We start from the raw sequence: 23,511 nt of genomic DNA, 5'->3' as shown, positions 1-23,511 counted from the left end.
TTATCTTAAATTTCACTGCATATTAAAATACTAACACCTTCCAAATCTTTACAAGACAAAGAGAGGGTAGAATAAAGTCTCACAATTTAATATTTTATAATAAAAAAAGTAGAATTGATGAAAACATTCAAAAGTTAAACAAAAAATACATCAAAAAACACTAAATAAAACAGCAGCATTTATAATTATTTTTTGTGATTTTCGAAAAAATATTTTTCAGTGTAGCAGATACCTTCATCACATCATCATACATGAAAAAACATGCACATAAATTGCAGTGATATGAATTTTCAAAAATATTTTTTTTCCAGTGTACCAGCAGCAAATGCTATTACAAGCAATTATAAACATTAAAACCACTTTTTCCCCTATTTATTATAATTTTTGATTTTATATAAAAGGTTGGGCAAAATATTGCAAGCTTTTAAGTGTCTTGTTAAAAAATGTTTTTAAAGCAATAAATAAAGTACCGTTTCTATTTAAATTAATACAAGTAAACCCTATTTATAAGCTCTTTGAAAATGCCAGTCACGTTTTTGGCAAGTAAATCGTACTTGTGGCGCAAATGAAATTAAATTTACCTGCGTCTTCTTATTTAAATGGTGTTTAAAAACAAGGCAACAGAAGTTGTGGCACAGCTGCGTTCATTTCTGAAGGTGCCACTGAACACCTTTTGTAAGGATGCGCTTATAATGAGTGGTGGGCGGAGAGTTTTATTGCAATTTCAGGAAAGTATACAAAAATTATGCGCTCAAGTATTAAATAAAAACCAATTGACATTAAGGTCTCAAAAACTTTATTAATTAGCAACAAAACGTCTAAAGCAAAAGTGTTGAGAGGTACGAAAAGCTAAAGCGGTTGGGTGGCGGCAGCAAAAATACACTTTAATTTACAAAAAATTGCTTAGTATGCTGCCAAATAAAGCGAAATTTTTAAATTATTTTTTAAGTTATTGAATCGCATATTAAAATTCGCTTTTAAAAGAATCCACCCTTATTGTTGCAACAACCTTACATTACTGCAAAGAAGTAGCTACGATTTGCATATCTACCAAAACGATTTGATTATAAATATTAAATAAATATTTTTGAAGCTCATATCTAAATTGTTTTTATCATAAACAACAACAAAAACATATGTGCAACAAACTTCATTTTCGTGCTTAAAAAGGCAAACATCATCAATTGTGCGCAAATATTTTATTTTTTTTTTTTTGTTGTTGTTGGGCACATATCTCTCGCCTGTAGTTTTGAAGCAATTTTCTTGAAGTCAACCAGCACGTGCGCCATTAAATATGCAATAAATTATATTGGCGTATTTTTGCTGCTCGTTTCAGCAAGCGTAGCTTACCGCTGGAGAATACAATCATATGCACATATTAGAGTATATGCGCGTACTAATAGCGTAAGAGACTATTTCTGATAACACACACTACTACGAGCGCACGGATGTTTTGCCCCAAAATAAGCTGCAGCAAATTATGGAAAATCCTTACAAAACACACAAAAAAATTGCTGCGAGCAACAAACAAAGCAGCCAACAAATGTGCTTGTAAGCCGCACAGCAGCATGAAAAGCGCAAAAGCACAATGAGCCAATGTCCGTCCGCGCCAGAAAGTAGTAGAGCATAAGAATTTCAGTTTGTGCCACTATGGCGACCCCACTTGCAAACAATCATTGCAAGAAATTCCATTCAGTAGATTGTATTGTGTGATGAGCAGAAAAATGTACGGAAAAAAGTACTGAAATAGAAATGGAAAAAGTGAAATAAAAAATAGTATTACATAAGAATATATATGTGTGTGCAACCACACGCGTAGGCTGACAAGCATTTATAAATGCACATATTAGTAGGACGGATTCCGGAAAATAGCAAACCCTGACAATACAGCCAAAAAATAGAAAGCTTACTGTGCCACACATACATGTACACACATGTATGGAGCTGCTAAGCAATCCCCCACAAAATGTACAGCGAAATAGAAAAATAAAAGCTTATATAATGATGTCCTGTCCAGAGGATATACGCACCATACACAATACAAATAGCCAAGAACGGGGCGAAAAACATCAACACACCGTATAAACAACATCGAAATACCAAAGACGGATTTAAGTGCAAGTGATTTATTGATTCGCTCTTTTTTGGGGATTTTCCAAGTGGTAGCATACGACAAAGAGCAAATCTGCGTGGCTCATCTTCGTAAGAGCACACATGCGCTTACATATGCTTGTTGCTGTAAGCGCCCTTCCACTGACCAGCGCAGAAATTAGCTAATGTAGACATATAAGGGATCTTCTAAAGCCATGGAGACATTTTAGTTATCCCACACACCTCCAACACGGCAGCTTGGGGGATACTGGCGGAAAGCTCAGGGTAGATAAAACTGTGTTTGGGGCTCATGCACATATATACATACATATGTGTGGTTATGCTACGCGCTATGGCTTTCAATGTCTGCCGCAGCAAACAGAAATCAAAAATATCTAAACATTGACCATTTAGTTGATAATCAAACGGTCTAAATGTGGGTGTATATTCGGGATGCTTTTTGGTTGCTACTTAATTTTCGAGGTATAAGTGTATACCCAGAAATGATATATAGAAGTATATGTACGTATATAAACCATTTCACAAATACACAGTGATTCCAAAGGTCGGTAGTTATAGTCTGGTTATTACATAGAAAGATAGGCACGTAGCCTGAGAGATAGCGTAGACTATTGGTGGTCAAGCTTGTGTTACTAATTCTCTCTATATATGTAGAGAGGTATATTAAGAAAACAAAAAAAAACAATTTTTACACATATAAGTTGAACGAGAAAATTGTGGCAAAAGAGAAAGCCAAAGTTTCAAAGCTGGCAGTACGAAAAGCTTTCAATAAAAGCTTGAGTTATATTTTTATGCCAAGTGAAATAATGTTATTTAAATATCAAAAACGCATTGCATTGGATTAGAATCAAAAATGTTAAATGAAAGCTCCAAAGCTTTCACCAGTTATCGTTTTTGGCATTTCAAAACTGAATGAGTTGGAAATTATGACATAAAATTGTTTATACTTAATAATGGTTTACAACTTCTGAAAAGGAACTAGAAGAGCTTTCATCCAGCACAAGCGTTCATAGCTCAATTAAATGAATTGTGAGCTTCCGTGGCCCTATTTGATGAGTTATTAAAGCTCGTGATTTTTGTTAGTTGCTGTGAAATAGGTAACAGCGTCGTAAAATAATTGTCTCCTCAATATGAGTTTTCCCATAAAATGAAATCCCTCAACAGAAAACCACACAAATCTAATATTAATGAAACCGCAATTTCACTTTGCCTTACTAAAATGAAAATAATTGATTTTCCAAAATGATTACAGTGCTATTTTGTTTCATTTTTAAGGGTGAAAAGAATTAATACTAAATTGAAATAGAAAAAGTATTTGTACGCCCGAATTAAATATTAAAATTCCCAGCGAATCCATCACATATTGCTTTCAGACCTCACAACGCCTCGCACAAGCAATCGGCAAAATTCAATTACGAAGGCACACAAACACATATACAAAGTACTTATTTACTTATGTATTAAGCGTGATATTTAACTCCCCCCTTGAGAATCCGAACACGAGCAAAGGCAAAACTGTATAGATATCTAAAATCAATAAGTGACCACAACCATACACAGTAAAAAGGGTTAAAGGCAATTGCCTGATACTTGCGTGCACTCGCCGTAAAAGATTAAATTACAATTTACAAGTGGTCAATATGCCGGTCAAATGCGTTAAGCGCTTTTAAGCGATCAAAGCATATCGACCCAAGGCAGTGGAAGCATTTCAGAAAAGTATACTCTTAGCGGAAAATGTTTTGCGTAGTTGCAGTGCCGCCCCTCTTTGGTTTTGACATGTGATGCGGTCAAATGGCAACGATATATATTTCCTATACTATTTTCGGAATTACATTTAGACTCATTAGCCACATAAAGGTTAAGACCTTTGATGAGAGCGACAATTATGGTATGAGTTTGAAATAGCTGAGGCTAAACTAAGCATGATGGGATTAACTGTACCAGTTGGAAATGTTTTGTGGGAAAAATAATTTGACAAAAATCCTTATACATATGTGAAATGCAGCTTTCACTGAGGAAAAATTTCGCTAAAAAAAGTTACACTAAAAAAAGCTTTCACCGAAAATCTTTCACATATTGATTTACGGTTTACAGAAATTTTCATTAAAAAATGCTTTCACTGAAATAAGCTTTCACATATTGATTTATAGTTTACAGAAACTTAAAATATGTCACAATTTTTATATACCTCGTTATTTATAAATAATATAAACAGTTTTCATTGTATTTTTGTAAATTTGTTTCGAACTTATTTTCAGAAGAATTCAAATGCTGCTCACTACTCATTGCTCCTTACTCTTCTTACTGCTATTGTGCTTACATGGTGTTTTTCGAAAATGCAAGCGCACATTTCGTTTGAAATCCGATCACCTACACTTTGCTCGAAGCTTATGTGTGGATTTCGAGAATTGCCGGAAGAAAAATGCGCACAGCTCAGCCGGGCTAAAATCAATTACAACCGCATTAGGGGTCAGCAAATTCTAAACATTTCAAGAGGAATGTGTGGAATTTATACATTATTTTCCGCCGAGAAACCAACATAAAAGCTTAATTAATTGCTAATACAGTGACTAACAAGTGCAATTGCACCCACCCACCAACACGAAAAGCTTCTTAAATTTCCAGCAATTACCACATTAACTCGAGGCTTTAGAGCGAAAAACAGCTTTTGAACTCAAGCCGCATTGGCTGTAAACCGATAAGGCTTCCCGATGTGTGTTAGCTAGGGCAAATATGTCTTAAGTGTGAGCATTTATCTGACCAATTTTTTGCAAAAAAACAAATAAACGAATAAAAAAATTGTGTTTCTAACAGTGTATGGCGGCTAGAACAGACACAATTTATAAAAGCTCACAGGCAACGCTTAGACTTAAACATAAACGTTGCGCAAGTTTTAAGGATGAGTAAAATATATATATGTATACATATTTTGCTTTGGAGGACATTGGCAGCTAATGTAAGAGCTGGTGTTTAGTTATCGCCTATGCTTGGGCTATGCCCTACTATAATTTTAAGCTCTTAAGCCGATTTTAAGCTTATGAGGTGAAGTATTTTGCGCTTGTTTGACTTAACTTTGTTGCTGTGCTCGTTGTCGTTGTTGCTGGTGCTCAATTGCGAAGCATAATTATGCAGTGGAATGTGCCAATTGGGGCAGCATTTTTGCTGGATCGTTAAATGTGGTGAGAAAAGATGGTAAATGGAGCTAATAGATGGAAAGTTATTGAGCTTTATGCATAGATGAAGAAAAGTTAAGGGTCTCTTAAGTAACACTTTTTTAAATAGGTGGAATTTACTATGAAAAAAAAAATCAAACAAAATTGTAATTTTTGTAAAGTCAGAACCGAATAAACTTCATTTTTAATTTCTTTCTCTTTTTAAAATTTTGTTTCTACTGCTCCATCGGTACAATCTTACGTTCTTAGACTCCAGTCATTCGCGGAAGAATGCACTAATCCGAAATTAAACCCAACCAAAATGACAAAAACGCAAACAAATGGAATGAATTAACCCAACCCGCCGAAAAATCAAAAATTTTTAAGCCTGATTTGGGCCAAGGAATTTCTGTTGCGCAGCTACTTTATGCCGGTGCTACTCAGGAACGAGCGCGCACAGCGAAAAATAAAAGCACGAACATTAAACAAATGGAACGAAACAAATTTAATACCATAAATTTCTATAGAATTTTGAAGTGTGCGCGCGACTCCGGCAAAGCGCTTCTCATGACACACACAGCCGCACGGTCGGACCCAAACCAACAACAAACAGAAGAGGCAGCGCAGAGTTGCGCCCAAAAACGGTCAATGAAGAAAGTCGGAAAGTCAAAAATAAACGAATCGGCGACATGGACGCAGCAACTGGTATTGATTCGGCTTGATTTGGCATATTTTTTCCTCAACATCACCATTTAGTTATTTTCGTAGGTCTTGGCCTTTTTGCTGGAGCTTCGTGTGACACTGTGTGTGCGTTTGTTTGTGCGCATTGTCAACCGTCGCGTCGCATCACATCGCTGGGCGTTATAGAAATCCGATTTAATGCGTACGTGCAACCGGGCGGCAACGACGGAGCGGCTTCTATTTGAAATTTTAGTTTAACAAAATCAAAAAGATACACACACACAAACACACATAAATTGTACATACATACATACATACATGCGGGTAATCAAATGTAGAAAAAAGTATTTTTTCCAATAAGCTGCACATCGCCGTTTCATTAAATCAGTTGATTAAGAAACAAGTAGCAAGCATGATGCGGCCGACGACAAACAAGCAGCAGATCAGCGGCAATGTGAAAAATATGAGCGGCAAATAGGAGAAAAAAATTATGTCGCTATTTCCAATTCCAAGAAATCAAGAAATCCAAACGAAATCCATTTGGTATGTAGACGGATTTTTTTAAAAACAAATATATGTGCATACATACATATATGTATATGTTTATGTTCATAAATATTGATAGGATATGGCGGTCAGGCGGTCACACACTGGAGCCACTGTGGCCGGAATTGATACTTTAATCGAATGTAAGTAAGGGTGTGTGTGTAGGTGTTGAGTTGTATCAACAATAGCTGGGAATGTAAATGTTGCTTTTCATTAGGACATTAATAAAGGGTGGCGCAAAAACAAATTTTTTGGAGATATCTAGCAAATATGTATGTATATCTTTCAGCCTTACAATAATAGTATATAGGGTTTTTTTTTACCTGCCACAAGCAGGTTATGTGCTTACATTTCACTACAATATTTAATATCGTAAAATTTCAAGATTCGGGTAGCAAGAATAACCAACATATATAACTAGTATAACGAAAACCCAAGTTTTGTTAAGTTATTTTGCATTTTATGTAACGATATACATATAAATCCAACAAGCCTGCACTTAAATACAAAAGTCGCTGAAATCTCGACTGACAAATTTTGCGGTTTCATGAACTTGAAAACCAAGTAACGACTCAAATCTGTCAAAAGTAAGATAATTTTATCAATGGCAAGCAAAAAAAAAACGGAAAACCAAAAACAAAAGGCAGAAGAGCAAATGCGATGCACAAAAATTTTGATACAATTCTTCAAGGCAACGAATTCAACGCGTCACCAATAATAAAGGCCAAGAAGACCTACTACACCGCAGTGTTACAGTCACATAACTCAGAGAAATGTTGCTGGTAGACATTAATGTATATATGTGTGTACATGCTATTTGGTTGAAATTCCAAGTGCGACACCCGAAAGCCAACACAGAGTTTTTTTCAGCCACTGGCCACTGACCAAAAGTGAAGCGGACTTGAAGCGACAAAAATCTGCCAAAAATACAGCGAGCAGCAAATGAAAGACAAAAAAGCGACAAAAAAGCGCGCAAACCGCAAGGAAATATTGTTACCGAACTGCGACCTAAAATTGGTTAACGTCCAGCGTTGGACGAACAACGGTCCGGTTGTGCCGCATGGTTGTGTTCAATTTGATGTTGATGTTTATGTCACCGATCGTGAAAGTGTACGTACACACGAGTGTATTTCACTGCCAAATGATCGTGCAACAAATGACTGACTGCAGCGACATAGAGAGAAAGGACCAGCGCCGACGAGTATGTGTGCTTGTTGTACGTGATTATGACGCATGTGTGACGATAATGACGTATGCATGGCTTGTTCACCGCTGACGAACTGTCCACGAACTTGTGTAGTTGAGAGAATCTACTTTCATGATTTTATATTTATGTATATTTCTGCTTCGTTTTGCCTGCTTTGTGACAGTTTCGAAGTTTTGTTGACAGCAAAAAATTGCGCAGACGCGACACTTCATCCATAATAAAATCATGAAATCATGCTACGAAATTTTGCAAACATTTTTTGGCAACACAACAAGCAACATTGTTTTTGTAAAATTAATTTTATTGTCATTTTTGGCCAAATCCTGCTCGGTTTTCGCTCTTTACTGTTTTTGTATTATTTTTCCCTTCCCGGTTGAGGTTAGCATTAGTGGGGCTTCCTTTGATATCATTCGCTCAGTTGCATTCATTCATTATTGTTGCTGTTGCTTTTGTTGCAAAATTGGTTTGGTTTTTACAAATGACTGCACAAATTTCGGGTAAATTCATTGCAAACCATAGCGGAGCACTTGTGACGATCACCTGATCTACACGAACAGCAAGAAACGTTGAACGAATATTGAAGAAAAAAAGCCAAAAGACTGACTGAAAATCGTAAAATTTGGTGTTGATTGAATGCTAGTGTGTTATTGTTGTTGTGTGGCACACGAAAATGAGCAATTTGTATGGCAGACTGTATGACGTCGTCTGCGTTATTTGAAAAGCTGTCGAAAACTTATCCACCACAAATCACACAGATGAAATGCGAAATGTGAAACTGTACAACATTTTTTTTTTGGCAATATTAAAAATAAACAGTAATTACAATTATTATGCAATTCTTGCTGCATATTACTTTTATAGAACATATTACAAAATACTCCCAATTTATTTTATAATAGAAAAGATTGGAGGAGCATGATCGGACAACTAACTGGTCACTGTCTGGTGGCGGCACACGACTGCAGAAGGGGGCTGACCGATCGAAAAGACTACAGGAAAAAGCAGGGCACCAGGGAAACAATGGGGCATTTCTTGTGCACTTGTCTCGTATTGGCAAGACTACGCGGTAAACATCTGGGGTACCCACGGTATGATACTCTTTAAAAGGGATTAATAGTGAGGCGGCAGAGTCTGCTAAAATTCGCGTCAAGCGCGCGCATCCCATGGGTTGACTACTTTTCTTGGACCTACTAACTGAACTCTATCTGGTATCGCAAAGGACCAAAACTGGTCTATGTGTAGCTAATTGACCTACCAGTTTAACCTAACCTAGCTTAACCTATTTTTGTTTATTTTTATTGCTAATTGCAAGGTATCCACAAACGCTTTCAATTAAAAAATATCCGAATTTGCTGTTAAAAAAACAGTCAAACAACGATTAATTCGTGCCACAGCCATTTTGTGCGAGACAATAAGGAAAAAATTCGATTGGGCGTTGAAATCAGTCAGCCAAGTCGTCACTCATTCACCGACTGCAACATTTTTGTTAGCAACAAATGCCACAAAGCCAAACAAATATCTAAGAACCACCAGCAAAAAATTTGTTCGAAACGCTCGAAAGACCACAGTCAACACGCCCACGGCAATCACGCAATATAATTTTCGAGAATAAAATGATTAAAACAACAGCAACAGCAATAAATGCAATCAGCAAACGCTTAAGTGCTTGGGAAGTTAAGTGCGCACGCCGGCCAACCTACAAAATTACAGCACAACAAAAGCAAAATGTAAAAAGTAAAAAATCAGAAAATGGGAAAACCCGCCTAAAACGATCCCTAACAAAAATTAGTTTAAAAGCGAGTGGAGAAAAAAATGTTACGAAGGAAAACATGCACAAAGTGAGTCAGTCATAGAAGGTGTTTCACATGCTTGGTTGCATGATATAAACGCCGCTCGAAATCATGGCAGCATTAGGGTCTATCAGATACCAAATAATTTCTGAATGCTTTAAAGTGAAGTAAAATGGCAAGGAGCTGGCAAGCAAGCCATAAAGACACCCTTAAAACTCAAAAGGCATAGCTCAACAGAAAGTAGGCGGCACTTGATGCAACACGCACAAAACTCGCGTCGCATAAGGAAAATAAAAATCAAATTACATACATAATTTTTGGTGGAAAATGTTGAAGTTAATATGTCCACACGCGCACTCATCATATTTCAACCGATTTCTGACGAGTGAAGAGCGTAAGTTGCTGACATCTTCGACACGCTGCCGAAAATTCACACGAAAAGTGAGTGGAGTCCCGTAACAAGAATGGAATTATGATCTCAAAAGCATGCCTCCTAGCGCAAATTGTCGGCTGTCTCTTGTTGTTGGTATTGTGCATCACTTTCCAGCAGCGGCAGCCGCCCTCATAATTGCCACAACTACGTTGCCGTCAGCTGCTGCCGTTATTGTAGGTAATTGGAGATGCCACGAGTGCCGCCGACAGACATTCTAGTCGCTCTTTTGTTGCAAAGCGGCTTTATGCCAACAGCTTAACAACGCCAAGCCACTGCAGGGTGTAGACATTTTAATAACTTCATTATAACGAATTTTCAGAGCATTTTTTGCTGAAAAAAATCGGCAACGACTTTCTTGTGCCCACCATCTGCATCCCCAAGGATGCTGCACACAGGCAGAAGCAGCTAAACAGTCGACAGTCTCTTATTACAGACACAGGCGTGAGAGGGTCGTCGTGGCGCAGCGCTATTGATTGACCGGTCAAGCCGAACGCCGCCGAAAAGTTCAATTGATCCCTTTGATATGTCTGTTTGTGTTTGTGTGTGTGTGTGTGTGAGTATGCAGTTGACACACTCTTCTTGGCAGTAATTTGAGCGCCGTAATCGAATATTGGCGCATGTGACGTGTAAATGATAGGCCGGACATTACAATATCATTACATTACCGTTACATTGAAGGGTGCTTGTGAGTATGCTGGGAAAGATAATGCTGTAAATTTGGAACTTTATGCTGTAAGAAATATTAGTATTATGTATCTATGTATATAGTGAATTTTAGAGTTACTAATATAAAAATTTACTTAAAGATATATTACTTATATAATTAAATAGATGGTATACTTAAAGTGTGATAATAAATATGAAAGTCACAAGTTTTTGGTTCGTCGCACTGATTTTTCTGAGGAAAAATTAAATTTTTTTGACATCGAATATAATATATAAGCAATGAAGATTTAGTGTTCGACAACAATAATTCTGCGCAGACTCCTCTAGCTGGACTCCTAAAACTCTGATCAATAAAGTATAAACTCTTTACTTCAGTAAAATAATCCACTTTTATTTAGTTTATTAAGCTTATTTTATATAAAATATTAACTGTTAGCAACATAGTAAAAGTTCTTAGCGCGGAACTAGGCTAGGCTATCTGTATATCTTTTAAAACTTATATATATGTACATAAATTCATTTACAAATACTTTCGACTTTCTTTACTTTATTTTGCGCGCAATTTTGAAAAGCAACAAAACTATTTGGGTTTAATGTCTACTAAGCTTAAAAGGAACTAAAATAGTTGTTGCCCTTAAGTCAAGTTAAATAAAAATTTATATTTAAATTTATAAAATTTAGTGGTTAGTTGGCACCGTCTTCATTTGTAATTTCCATCCTTTTCACTTTTGTTAGCTTTCAGATTTTGTAAAACTTCCATTTTTCATCAAGTTTTGCAAATCTTTCAGCCAACTTTTCAAGCTTTAGGCAAACTTTGCAAAGCTTTCACCAAATCTTTCTGAGCTTTCATAAATTTTGAAAAGTTTTAATCAACTTCATAAAAATTTGGAGAGCTTTCACAAAATTTTTCTGAGCTTTCCCTAATTTTTTCAAAGCTTTCACGACATTTTTCTAAGCTTTCACTAAATTTTTCAAATCTTTCACCAAATTTTGCAAAGCTTTCACCAAACTTTTCCGAGCTTTCGCCAAACTTTCTTATATTGGTAGTTACCTGAAAAAGAAAATTGCAAAACTGTTTGTTTGACGAAAAAATAGCCCCTAAATCGATTTCACGTCGTCATTGCAGTAAAACATGAAGCCTGCAATTTCGAAGTTAATTATTTTCATTCCCAAAAATTGTTGTTCACTCTTTTGGCACGTCTGTGATTATGCCGAAGTCGCAGAAATTTGCATCCTCTCTCTTTCAGTAAGTTTTTAAGCCACTTGAACTGCCCTCTAGTATCTGATGGTCCAAGATGTCCGCTTTTGGTTGAATTTTTATGGTTAATCTCGCGCAGGAAATTTGTTGCAGCTGAGAAATTATAGCAGAAAATATTATGTCCCTTCAGTTCACAAATAATTACAAAACACGTGTTAATTATATTTTTTTCATCAAATATATTATTCATATATTTTATTGGCTAACTTTTTTCCATCTCTCCATTTCGCTTTCAAACATCTTGCTTTCAACTTCATCATTATTTTCGTTTTGTTTTTAGCTTAAACTATTAAATATTATTTACTTTTTGCATTCTATTTTTGTAATTGTGTTACTATTAGTTTGCCGTTGCTCGCTATTAATTAAACATTACACTTTACGTTATCCAGTTCATTTATTTGTATTATATATACTATATGTATATACATATATATATATATAATTTTTATTAAATTTTTCTTTGTTGCTTTTTGCTTTCTTCTCATTAATATTACAAGTAAATGTTAGCAATTATTGTTATTTGTTAATATTCATTATTCAATTAGTATACATACAAATAATTAAAAATATTACATTAAAATGTACTCGTATATCATGTAATTTTCAATTTTTATTTTATTTTTTAACACTCCTCATTTTTTTAATATTTTATATTTTTTTTCTTTTTATTATATTTTTTTTAATAAAACAAATAATAAAAAATGGTATTTTGATTGCGTTTCAAGACAATTTTGCTAAGATTTATCAAATTATAGGAAGAAAATTATGTATGTTTAAACGAAATTAGCTGGAAAAGCGCTTTAAAGCAAAAACGAAAACGATTTTGTCGCTTTACTAAGCCAAAGAAAAACAAAAAACTCAAGCGCTACACGCTAAAAAATAGTTTGGTTCGTAAAATTAATTTAAAGCACGAATTTTGTATGTATGTATATATGTATATAAAAAAACTCAATGTATATATGTTTTTTTTTTACTTTTTTTATAATTTTATTAGACAATTAATTAAGCTTTAATAATATATATATCACCTAAAGCAAATTACGTATTTCAGTTGCGATATCAACTAGTTTCTCCTTCGTCGTGCCCTCCTTACTACTCACTATCATTTACAATTGTCCATTTAATTTTTTGCATTTTACTCATTTAACAGAATAACAAATATTGAACAGAACTTCTGCTTATTAATGATATTTTTTTTTTAATTTTTTATGTTTGTAAAATAATACAATAATGTTTTACGTATATTCGTTTCAAAAAAAAAAACTTTTTAACAAAGCAAAGCTTTTGGACTGCGCCAATTTTTTCGATTTTAATATTTTTATTTTTTAATTAACAAGCATAGTTTGTTGCGATTTAGCTAAAACAAAAAGTAATATAGGAAACTTTCTTGATTGGCCATAACATATTTTAAAAAATTTTAGTTTGTAAACCGTTATTATTCCTTTATTTATGATTTTTTTATTTTTTAATTATTTTACAAATAGCACATGCGTTGTTTTTTTTTGTTTTTGTACATTAGCAAAATCGTACGCCACTGTGCTATGTTATTATTATTGTTATTTTATGTATAATTTTTTTATTTTTTTGCTTTTTTTTAATATTTGTATGACAAAAAAGTACAACAACTATTTTATTTACTATCAATGCTAAATTTCCACACCTCACTCCTATTTATAATTGCGTAATTATTATATATTTTTTATTTTCTTCACTTACACGTAAGTTAAAGAAAAACGTATACAAGTTTTATTACATTAGAAAAAATTTTGTTGCATTTCAAAAATTGCTATCAGCAGTTTGAAAAGTTTTGAAATTTTCGTTTACTTGATTTACCATTATTTTTGGATTATTTATAAATTCAACGCTTTTATTGTTGTGTTGCTGTTATCAATGCCCATATAGCTTTACAATCGAAGCAAAAACAAAGATATATATATATGTGTATAATATGGTATTTTTATTTATAATAATAATAAGTATGCTAGATTTATATAGTTAGTACTTTCATTGTCCTTTCGGTTTCCACATTTAAGTTTGAAATCACCCTTTGTGGGATTTAAGTACGTATGGTATATAGAAGCGAAAGAACAAGTTAGTATACATGTTTACAGGTTGAGTGGCACAAAGAGCGGCATGAAAGTGTTCACAGCTTTATGAAAACTTGTGGTGCTTTCACTAAAAGTTGTATAAGTTCAGTAACATTAAAGTGAAAACTATTTGTTTTAAGTGATTTCATTTTTTTTGTGAGAAAAAAGTATAACATTTTCATAAATTTTATTTACATATTTTAAGCTTTTGCAGACAAAACTTTTAATGAAAAAATATTTATTTTTAATGCGTTACTTTATAAAGATTTAAAAAAAAAATTATAAAAAGTTCGTTCGCATTTTTCAGTGAAAGCTCTATACTGTTTATTCATTTTAAGCTTTTGGAGACAAAACTGAAAATAATATTTACTCTTAATGTGCTTACTTCACAAAAAATTTCAATAGATTCATAAAAGCTCGTTGGCACTTCTCAGTGAAAGCTTTAACTTCAAAACTTATTTTTTACAAAAATTACAAAAAAAAATTAAAAAAGCTCTTTCGCACTTTTCAGTGAAAGCTCTACCCAGTTTTTGCCACTAAATGTGTGCATAAACACTTCCATTACCCCTCTTCCTACCGCATTACCTTTAGTTTTAGTTTTTAGTAAAATATTTTTTATTTATTTTCTATACGCTAAGGAAGTAGTAAAGTCACAATGTACATAGTAGGTATGGTAGTATCTTGCTTGCATGGTTGCAACGCACTCCAATGCGGAATGCGCCCTTAGCAGGCTATCCATAGAAGTAGCATAGTAGTAGTATACATTTGATGTGTGTTAGTTTGTTTGTTAGTTTGTAGCAATGAATTAAATATTTATTGTAAGTAATTTTTCGTATATTTGTATGTATATTCTCCTCATAACTTGCTATATATTAAAATTCAACACTTTAAATTAATAGTTAAATTTAATAAAAAAAAAAAAAATAAAAATCATTTCGTATACTTTCATTTGAACTTAGGTTTTGTGTTTTTATCAATTTGCTTATACACGCACTAACTTGCTTTGTTCTTATATTATTATTAGCTAACTTTTAACCTGCTATACACATATTCTCATTCGCTTACTGTTATTTGTTAGCTGTTGCGCCACTTTTTCCTCTCGTTTTTATTGTGTTAAGTAAATTACGTATATATTGTTACATTTTTATGAACAGCACTGTCGGTTGTAATAATTTTGTTTGTGTAGTTGTTGGTAGAAAATCAAATCTATGTCAAATTGGCGAGTTGAAAGCGCCAAGCAAAGTTTTTAACGTTTGGTTTAAAGAACAAAACTTTGTACTGACACAAAAAGTTGCACGAAAAGCTAACAGTACGTAGACAAGCGCAGAAATTATGCAAATTTTAATGTTTTTCATAATGCATATTTATTAGTGCGCTATAATGCATGTTTGTATGTTTGTTAAGGACGTGTTGGTATTTTTGTATTTTTCAAATGGTATAACCGCTTGTATTTTTGTTGTTTTTAACTTCTCTTAAGAAAAATCGTATACTTTGTGTTTGTGTATTTTGTTTTAAACTAAGCCTAATCTTTAATTACGTATTTCAAGTTGATTTTACTTCTTTTCAAAGGAATATTTTTGAAAATTTTGCAGTAATACTAACATTTTTCCACCATTTCCACTCCAATTTGTAAATATATATATATATTATTTATATATATATATAGCTTATATAATAATTCAAATAAACTTGTAACTCTGAAGTAATTGCTACTATTTTACAAAATTTACCTGCCACTATTAGTGCACCGTCGAAACGGACTCAAACCCCAGACATAATAATCAAACAAAAAAAACGGTGGAAAAAAATTTCGCTCAGTGCATATATTACGTATATCGGTTTACAGTTACACTTAACGCTAACCTAAAACAAAACAAAAAAGTTCTCCTATTGCCCCCTGTTATTGACTATAAACTAGAACTTCGCTCACAATATACACTAGACTTTCGCATTATTTGTATACATATATATATATATATGTATATATATTTATATACATTTAAATATATATTATTATTATTTTTTGCAGTTATTTGCTTTTGTATATACTCCTACTTTCAATTAGTTACTTATGTTCTCAGTCATTAGCAGTTATTACGTATATCTGTTTCGTACAGCAGTTGCTGTAGTAGTGCTGTAGTAGTTATAGTAGTATTTGTAGTAGTAATGAGTGAAATTGAGTGTTTTTGTTTTTGAATATTATGTAAGAGTTGTTGTAAGAAATATGCGCTACCGCTCACATTATGTAAAAATGTTAGCACATCACACATATGTACATAAAGATGAAACTCGCTTTGCAACTGCAAACTAAGCTTTATGTTGCACTTTGAACCCTTAACCACGAAAGTGCTCAGGCACACACGCCAACAGCTCGGCAAGCGCTCGTTACAGTTCGTCGTGCGCGCAAAAAATTTCTATTTTCTCTTAAAGCTTCTATTGCGTCATTAAACCGTTCAAATACTCTGAAGCTTGGAGCATGAAAGCGCCTACTTTTGGTTGGTTGAATTTCAAATAGTCGAAATAAATATATTTCATTTGCAACAGATCTCACTGCTCCACCTTACTGCAGCATTTTACTAAAAATCCGCTTCGTTTTTAATGTGATAGCTCGCATATGTCTGCTCCAATGGTGTGAAATGTTGTTGCAGTTGTTGTTGGTTCGTTGAATCCTGGGTTGCATTTTTTGGGATACACAGTTTTTAAGACAGTGAGAGGGCAACAAAAGCATTAAAGATGCGCCAGTTTTCAGTACAAATTAATTTTTAAACCAAAAACAAAAAAAAAACAAAAAGTTTAATATGTAAAGTTGAATATTGTCGTTTGGGGTGCGCGCGCTTTAACTATGTACAGAAAATATTAAAAAAAATAAAATATTTTTTTCTCGACTAATTTGTTTAGAATTTTTCTAGTCATCGAAAACATAATAATTAATAACCACATAACGACATAAACGGCATAAACGGCGCTCCAAACAGTAATACAAAATTGGTTACTGTCAGGACTATGCGTATACCGTTATTTGTGGCATAGACCACCGTTCGGTTTGGCAAAATTGCGGGCGCTTGAATGCTATAATGGGCGGTAGGTTCTCGGTAAGTAGTTAACTACATACATACATAAGTGTATATACCATAAGTAAATAATTTAGTTTAAATCTTTAGGATTAGTTGAAATAAAATTTAATATATAAGGTAAATATATATAAGTATGTATTTATGGTTGTTGGTATATATATATAAATATATATAGTTTTTGTATTAATATAGAATAATATGTATATATATATTAGCTTATATATACATATATATATAAATATATTTAAATATATATTGGCGAGCTATATGGGCCTCTTGCAAAAACGAAGTACTTTTTCTCACAATTCCATGTTCTTCAATGCGCTTCAAACAAATGCTCATTGGAGCTATTTTCTTGCGTTTGCGCACTGGCTTCATTTCAAAACTTTTTATTTAGTTCAAAAACCCTGGCATTGGTTGTTTTGAATGCAAAATTAAATATTTCGTTTCTTTTTTTCGTTACTTTTTTTAAGTTGTGGTACTTTTGTGTTAAAAATTGCTTTCTTCTTCTTCTTCCTTTTTAATGGTAACCTTTAGTTTTGTTATTATTGGAAAACTTTTTACAAATTTGTATTTTTGTTTAGTTGTTGTTGTTTGTTGCTTTGTAGTTATGAAATAATTTTTACAATAGGTTTGTTTGCAAAAAACAATGAACAAAAACAATGCTTATTATGCGACTGGATTAGTAATCCATTGTTGTTATTGTAACGCAAAAATTTCTTATGTGCTATTTACACAATTTCAATTGTTCTCACCGCACACCAGCAGAGTTGCGAAACACTGCAACATTGCGGCTTGCAACAAACTTATGCATACTACACTTACATATGTTGCTAGCAACAATGTTGCAACACTTCATACTATGCTGGCTGCCAACAAACAAATTCACTGTTCTTTGCCTTTTACTTTTGCTATGGTTTTTATTGTTTGTCAATTGTTGTTGTTGTTTGGTGTGTGGTTTTTGTACGCTTTGTTGCCGCAGCGGTGTTGCACCCACGTATAGTGACAATGAAAAATGGCTGTGACAGTGGTGGCGACGCAGCAGCTGCATTTGCGTCTGCGTCAGCAACAGCAGCAAATGATTTTCATTGCAATGTGCAACTGGCAGCTTTTGATTGTAATTATTTTTGCTGCATTGCCTGCTGTTTTGTGTGCAAATAAAATCGCGCCTGGCAATGCTGCAATTTTCGCGATAAAAATTGCCGCTCATTGCTGTCCATTTTCGTTTGATTTTTACACAAATAAAAATGTTCGCTTGCATTTGGCTGCCCGGGACATTTATCCACCAGTGGTAGCGTGTTGCTGCGTTGAAATGTTGCTCACTTGCTGTTGTTGCTGCTGCTGTGGCGCTTGGCGGCTAGTTTGTGTGCATGCGTGCGTTCGTTTGTTCGTTTATTGTTCGTGTTTTACTTGTGCTTTTTTCGGTTTTTGAGCGATTTTTTGGTTTTTGTCAGCTTTGTAGGCTGCCCATTGCCATTTTTCTTTGTTGCTATACGTGTGCGTAACGCCTTTTGAATTTGCGAATTTGTTTGTTGTCATTGTTGTAGCGGTGTGGGTCTCATTTGTGCTATTGGCTCTTGTTTTGAACGAGTTCTAGTTTTATTAATTTACAAATTTGTTTGTGGCTTGGTTTGAGCTCGTTCGAATTTTTCTTATGCTTTTTCGAAGTTTTGCAATTTTTTTTTGGCATTATTCGTTTTCATTTTAAATTTAATTAGTACGGAACTGTTTTTATTTGCTTGCTTTTTAGTGTAATTATTATCTTTCTGGTTTTTTGCTTATTTTTTTGAAATTAATTTAATTTAATTTATTTTAATCCCAGGGCATTGTGAGCACCCGCTTCGTTTTTGCAAGAAGGTCGTTATCGTACTACGAACATGGGTGCACCACCGCATTGTAGCTCGCCAATATAGGACCATGTGCTCCCGCGAAGGGGGTACTCACAACGTCTGGTGTACTAGCTCCATCGGTGTGCGATGTCGAGTCGGCATTACTTCTTCCTTCACCATTAGCTGAACCTACTTCTGGTGGTTTGGTGGTGTCCCGTTCGTCAATCACTAAATCTATTGGCATTTTACCCTTTAAACATGAGATATATCGATGACAGAAATTATCGCATAATTCATGCACCTGCAATGGCATAACAGAGAACACGAAGAAAAAGAGCGGTAGAGAGAGAGAGAGAAGAAGAGAAAGAAAAAGAGAGAAAAATAGTTCATGAGTTGTGATTGCAAAATGGTTTTCAAAAATTTACAAACTATGCTCGATACTTTATACAATTAAAATATTTTTAAATATTTAGAATTTTTATGCAATGTCTTTCGCTTGCTATTTAAACAAATGTCAATAATTAAAAAAATACTAAACAATTGTTTGGGTATTGATTGGTGGGTAAAATGCTCTGATAAATTTTGTAGAATTTCGTACGTTTTACTTGCTGGGTTTCAACATTTTTTTTTTGATTTGTGGCGCAATAAATTGCTAAGCGTCGTGTTTTTCACTTGTCTGTTATAAATTCTAAATAGTTAATAATACAATAATTATTTTGCATAGAAAGTGATGTATTAAAGTGAGTAAATATGCTAAATTAAATTTAATTTAAAGGTTTCTAATGCAAATTACAGCCGTTTAATAAGCCATATATTACACTAAACTGCAAAAGGCATATGTTATAACACATATTGCTTTTCCTTAATTGAAGCGTTTATATATTTTGTAATTAAATATAATTTACTAACTCACTGAGTGTCTAATAGCATAATCTCGTAAGAGAAAAGAGTAATGGCTTTTTTATTTAAATTGCTCTAACTGTTATTTATAAAATTTGTTAATAATTGTACGCTTACATTAAATATAGCTGTCTTCGATTCGTCATAGCAGAGCTCGCTAGCTTGACGCGTTGCTCGCTTGTTAAGAAATTTTCATTGGAAAGCAATAACCAAGTGAGCGCGTGGTAGCGGCAGATCAAAACGATTATATAAGCTTTAATGAATTTTTTTTAATAAAATATTCAAGAACAAAATTTTTTTAACATTTTTTTTATTTAAATAAAACTATTTTGTTTTCTTTTTTTTTTAATTCCCAAAAATGCAATTATTTATTTAAATGAAATTTTGACAAAAATAATTTTTAATTGATTAAATTAAAATTAAATCAATTAATTAAAAATACATAAAAAAGTGTATACAAACATTTTTTTTATTAAATTAATTAATTAAAACATTTATTTAAAATAAAAATTTAAATTAAAAAATTTAAATCAAAAACAAAATTTTTAATTTTTTTTTTTTAATTAAATAATTTAATTTTTATAATAATTGCTTTTTAGTTTCGTTTGTTGTAGTATTGTGCTTTTTATTCCCTATTTTCTTTACTTTATTTTTTTTAATTAATTATTTAATTTTTTTAATTTTTAATAATTTTTTTTATTTTTTATAATTTTTTTTTATTTTTGTAACATTTTTTTTTTTAACTCCCTAGAATTTTATTATGATGTGATTTTCAAAGCCATTTCCTTTTTTCTGTGAAGTATGCTCTGGTTTAATTTTTTTTGTCAATTTACATGAAACTTTCTTAATAAATCACTTTTATGCAAAACGTATTAAGCTTATATAATATATTACATAAAAATACAAATACATATCATAAAATAATATAAGCCCAGAAAGAAGAATGCAAGTAATTACTCATACACTTTTATAACTTTTTTTTTGGAGCAAATCAGTTTTATTTTACATTTTCATGCAACAAATTAATAGACGCTTCCAAGCGAATATGCAAATATATTTTAATTACCCATTCAGCGCATCGTTCACACATTCATTCATCATAAAATATGCGCTCGTTGCAAGCAGCATTTTTCGCGCAATTAATAGCTGCGCCGATATTCCCTCAACAGCAAAGCGCATACACACTGAACATGCATGCAGCAAGTGCATGCCACATAAGCACACACCAAAATGCAACACTTGCAACGAACGAAATTCAACTGTCAACCTCAACACTGACAGATTAATCAAACAATTATTATGTTTATGATCATTGTTATTGTTATTGTAAGTGTTATTTTTGTTACTACCGCTGCGGCTGGTGTAGTAATTATCGCAACTGCGCATCAAGCAAAGATCGCGCCATAAAATATATATATGTATGTATGTAAATGCATATCAATTGTAAATATATTTACAAGCGCGTGCGCAACGAACGCCAACAACAATGCGGCAAGCAAAAGCGAAAACAAAAATATTTCACTGAAAATGTCTGGTGGAATTGCAATAATTATTTGTGAGTTCACTCGCCGTTGCCTGGTATTGTTATCATTGCTGTTATTGTTATTGTAATTATTATAACGATTATTGTTATGCGCATGTTGACGTTTTATGATGGCATTGCAACGCCAACAACAAACAAATGTCGAAGACGACAGCGAAGCGTCGGCTGGCACGAAATTGATTTGTACGCATGTTATCTGTCACACCACCAGCGCTTCTATAAACACAAGTGCATCAATACTACCAGCTAGCTGCAACACACGGAGGCGGCAGTGGCGGCAACAAGTGTGATGTGTGTATTTTGACGAAAAAAAGCGTCAACGTCTGCGCTGAGGAATTTCTGAGACGCATTCTTGCAGTCCCTTTGGAAGTCGCACGAAATGACAAGGCAAACGCTAGCGCATCCAAGCGACAAGCTGGTCAACTTATTATACATAATATATGTATGTATGTATGTATGTATGTATATATGTATGTACATAAATACTACAAGAAGGCAAAGAGTTTCAATAAAGAGGTGGCACGTTGTGCCTGGTAGAGTTTAATAAAACAACGGACGAAGTGTTTGGGAACTTTGGATGAAATGCAACATTTAACATTCACATGCAACAGTTTGTTGCAAGAAAATAATTTTTGTGATTAATATATAATTACGTAAGGCCGAGTATGAAACAACTCTAGATACGATTTTTGGCAAATGCAACTTGCAACATTTATTTGCAACAATTTGTGGCAAACAATTAATTTTTGAAATTGACGTAATATTATGCATAACAACTGCTAAAGTACAATATTTACATAGAAAACTATATATAATAGTGCTTTCAATAACGCTCACATTAGTGTGTGCAAGCAATAGCTGCCAGAAGACCATGAACAGCAGGTAAGTTGATTTTATTTCTTTGATTTTTTTTTTTTGGCTACAACTTGAAGATGCCAATGCTGCAAGAAACTAGTTTGACTGCTTTTGTGCGCAGTTAAACTGTGCCACGAAATATGTAAATGAGCAAATAGCGGCAGAGCAGAGGAATTTTGAAGGTTTTGGAAAGAAAGAGGTGGAGCATGGGAGCGTAATGTAAAACTAAGAAAAAGTATTTTACACAAAATATGAAAATGTCTGCGAACTTTCAATAGGCAATAAAAATATCAATGGTAATGCACGTGCCACGTCAAAAAAAAAAACAGTTTAGTTTGACAAACAATAATTATTTGCAATTTTTAGTAAGATTTCAACTTAATTATTGCATAGCGCAACATTTACTCATCGCTTTTTTGGCGCTACACTTGCCCAACTCACCGCATACTCGCGCGTTGCACTCTAATTTGCATTACAGCAACGCGCATCGCGCTCATTTCCTTATCGCTGCTGTTCATCGTGCTCACTTGTGCACACATATGCACGCTAAAAAAGGTTAATAAAACATTTAAATCGCTCAAAGCTTTCGGCTAATGCGCTGCCTTGCATCCACAAGTGCAAGCGCTATGCCAGACTGCCGCGTTGTTGTTACTGCGCATGCGTCACAGCTGCGCGTACTTTAGTGCGCAAACTTTGTAGGTTAATATATGTATAGGTATGCATATTTGGTATGTGTGCCCGCGAGCAATTCGCCTTTTCTGCATATTTATGCGATTTTTGCATTTCAGCTGGCGGTTTAGTTAGCCACACGAGTGCTTTGCTGCAGATGCGAGTAGTGGAGAAGATAAATTGGTTTTATTCCGCATGAACTTTGTTGTTGTGCGTTTATGTGTGTTTTTGCATACTATTGAAAGGGTGCCACAACCTTTGGTGTGTTGTGCGTTTGTGTATTTGTGTGTGTGTGTGTGTGATTTTCTTTTTAATTTTCTACTTTTTTTAATACAGTCGCCCGCCATTTAAGCGTATTTCAGGTTTTACGCGCTATTTTTTGCGCCCTTCATTTTATACGCAGTCCTCTCATATGATTTTTGTTGTGCTATTTTTGCACATGGATACACACAAAAGCTAATTTGCATGCGATTTGCCGGCAGTAAGTCTTTTGTTGTATCAGCCATGCAGCCAGCCATCTTCTTCTCGCCCAACATTTGTTGGTTGGTCGCGGAATTGCTTGTCGGTGGTGGCAAAGAACACAATTTTAGTGGCGCAGGTATACGCGAGCTTTTCAAATTTAGCCTTTGTGTTAAAGTGGCTTTGGCAACGGTGGATGAAACGTGTGGCTCCAGTATGTGTTATTGTATGAAATTCGCAAATGCTTTCT

The 23,511-nt window shown here is 33.7% G+C and overlaps 1 protein-coding gene across 2 annotated transcripts in view; it reads right to left on the bottom strand.

Annotated features, from left to right (window-relative positions):
- The window catches only part of LOC120766782 (homeobox protein homothorax), a 320,231-nt gene that overhangs the window by 221,706 nt on the left and 75,014 nt on the right, over positions 1-23,511 (bottom strand). For both annotated transcript variants that reach the window (XM_040092474.1, XM_040092476.1), the window contains exon 6: positions 18,951-19,136. In XM_040092474.1, the coding sequence (XP_039948408.1) occupies positions 18,951-19,136 (186 nt within the window). The remainder of the gene's footprint in view (positions 1-18,950; positions 19,137-23,511) is intronic.

Source organism: Bactrocera tryoni, chromosome 1 (assembly GCF_016617805.1).
Source record: "Bactrocera tryoni isolate S06 chromosome 1, CSIRO_BtryS06_freeze2, whole genome shotgun sequence".
Taxonomy (NCBI): Eukaryota; Metazoa; Arthropoda; class Insecta; order Diptera; family Tephritidae; genus Bactrocera; species Bactrocera tryoni.
This window is presented reverse-complemented; position numbering and strand designations above follow the sequence as displayed.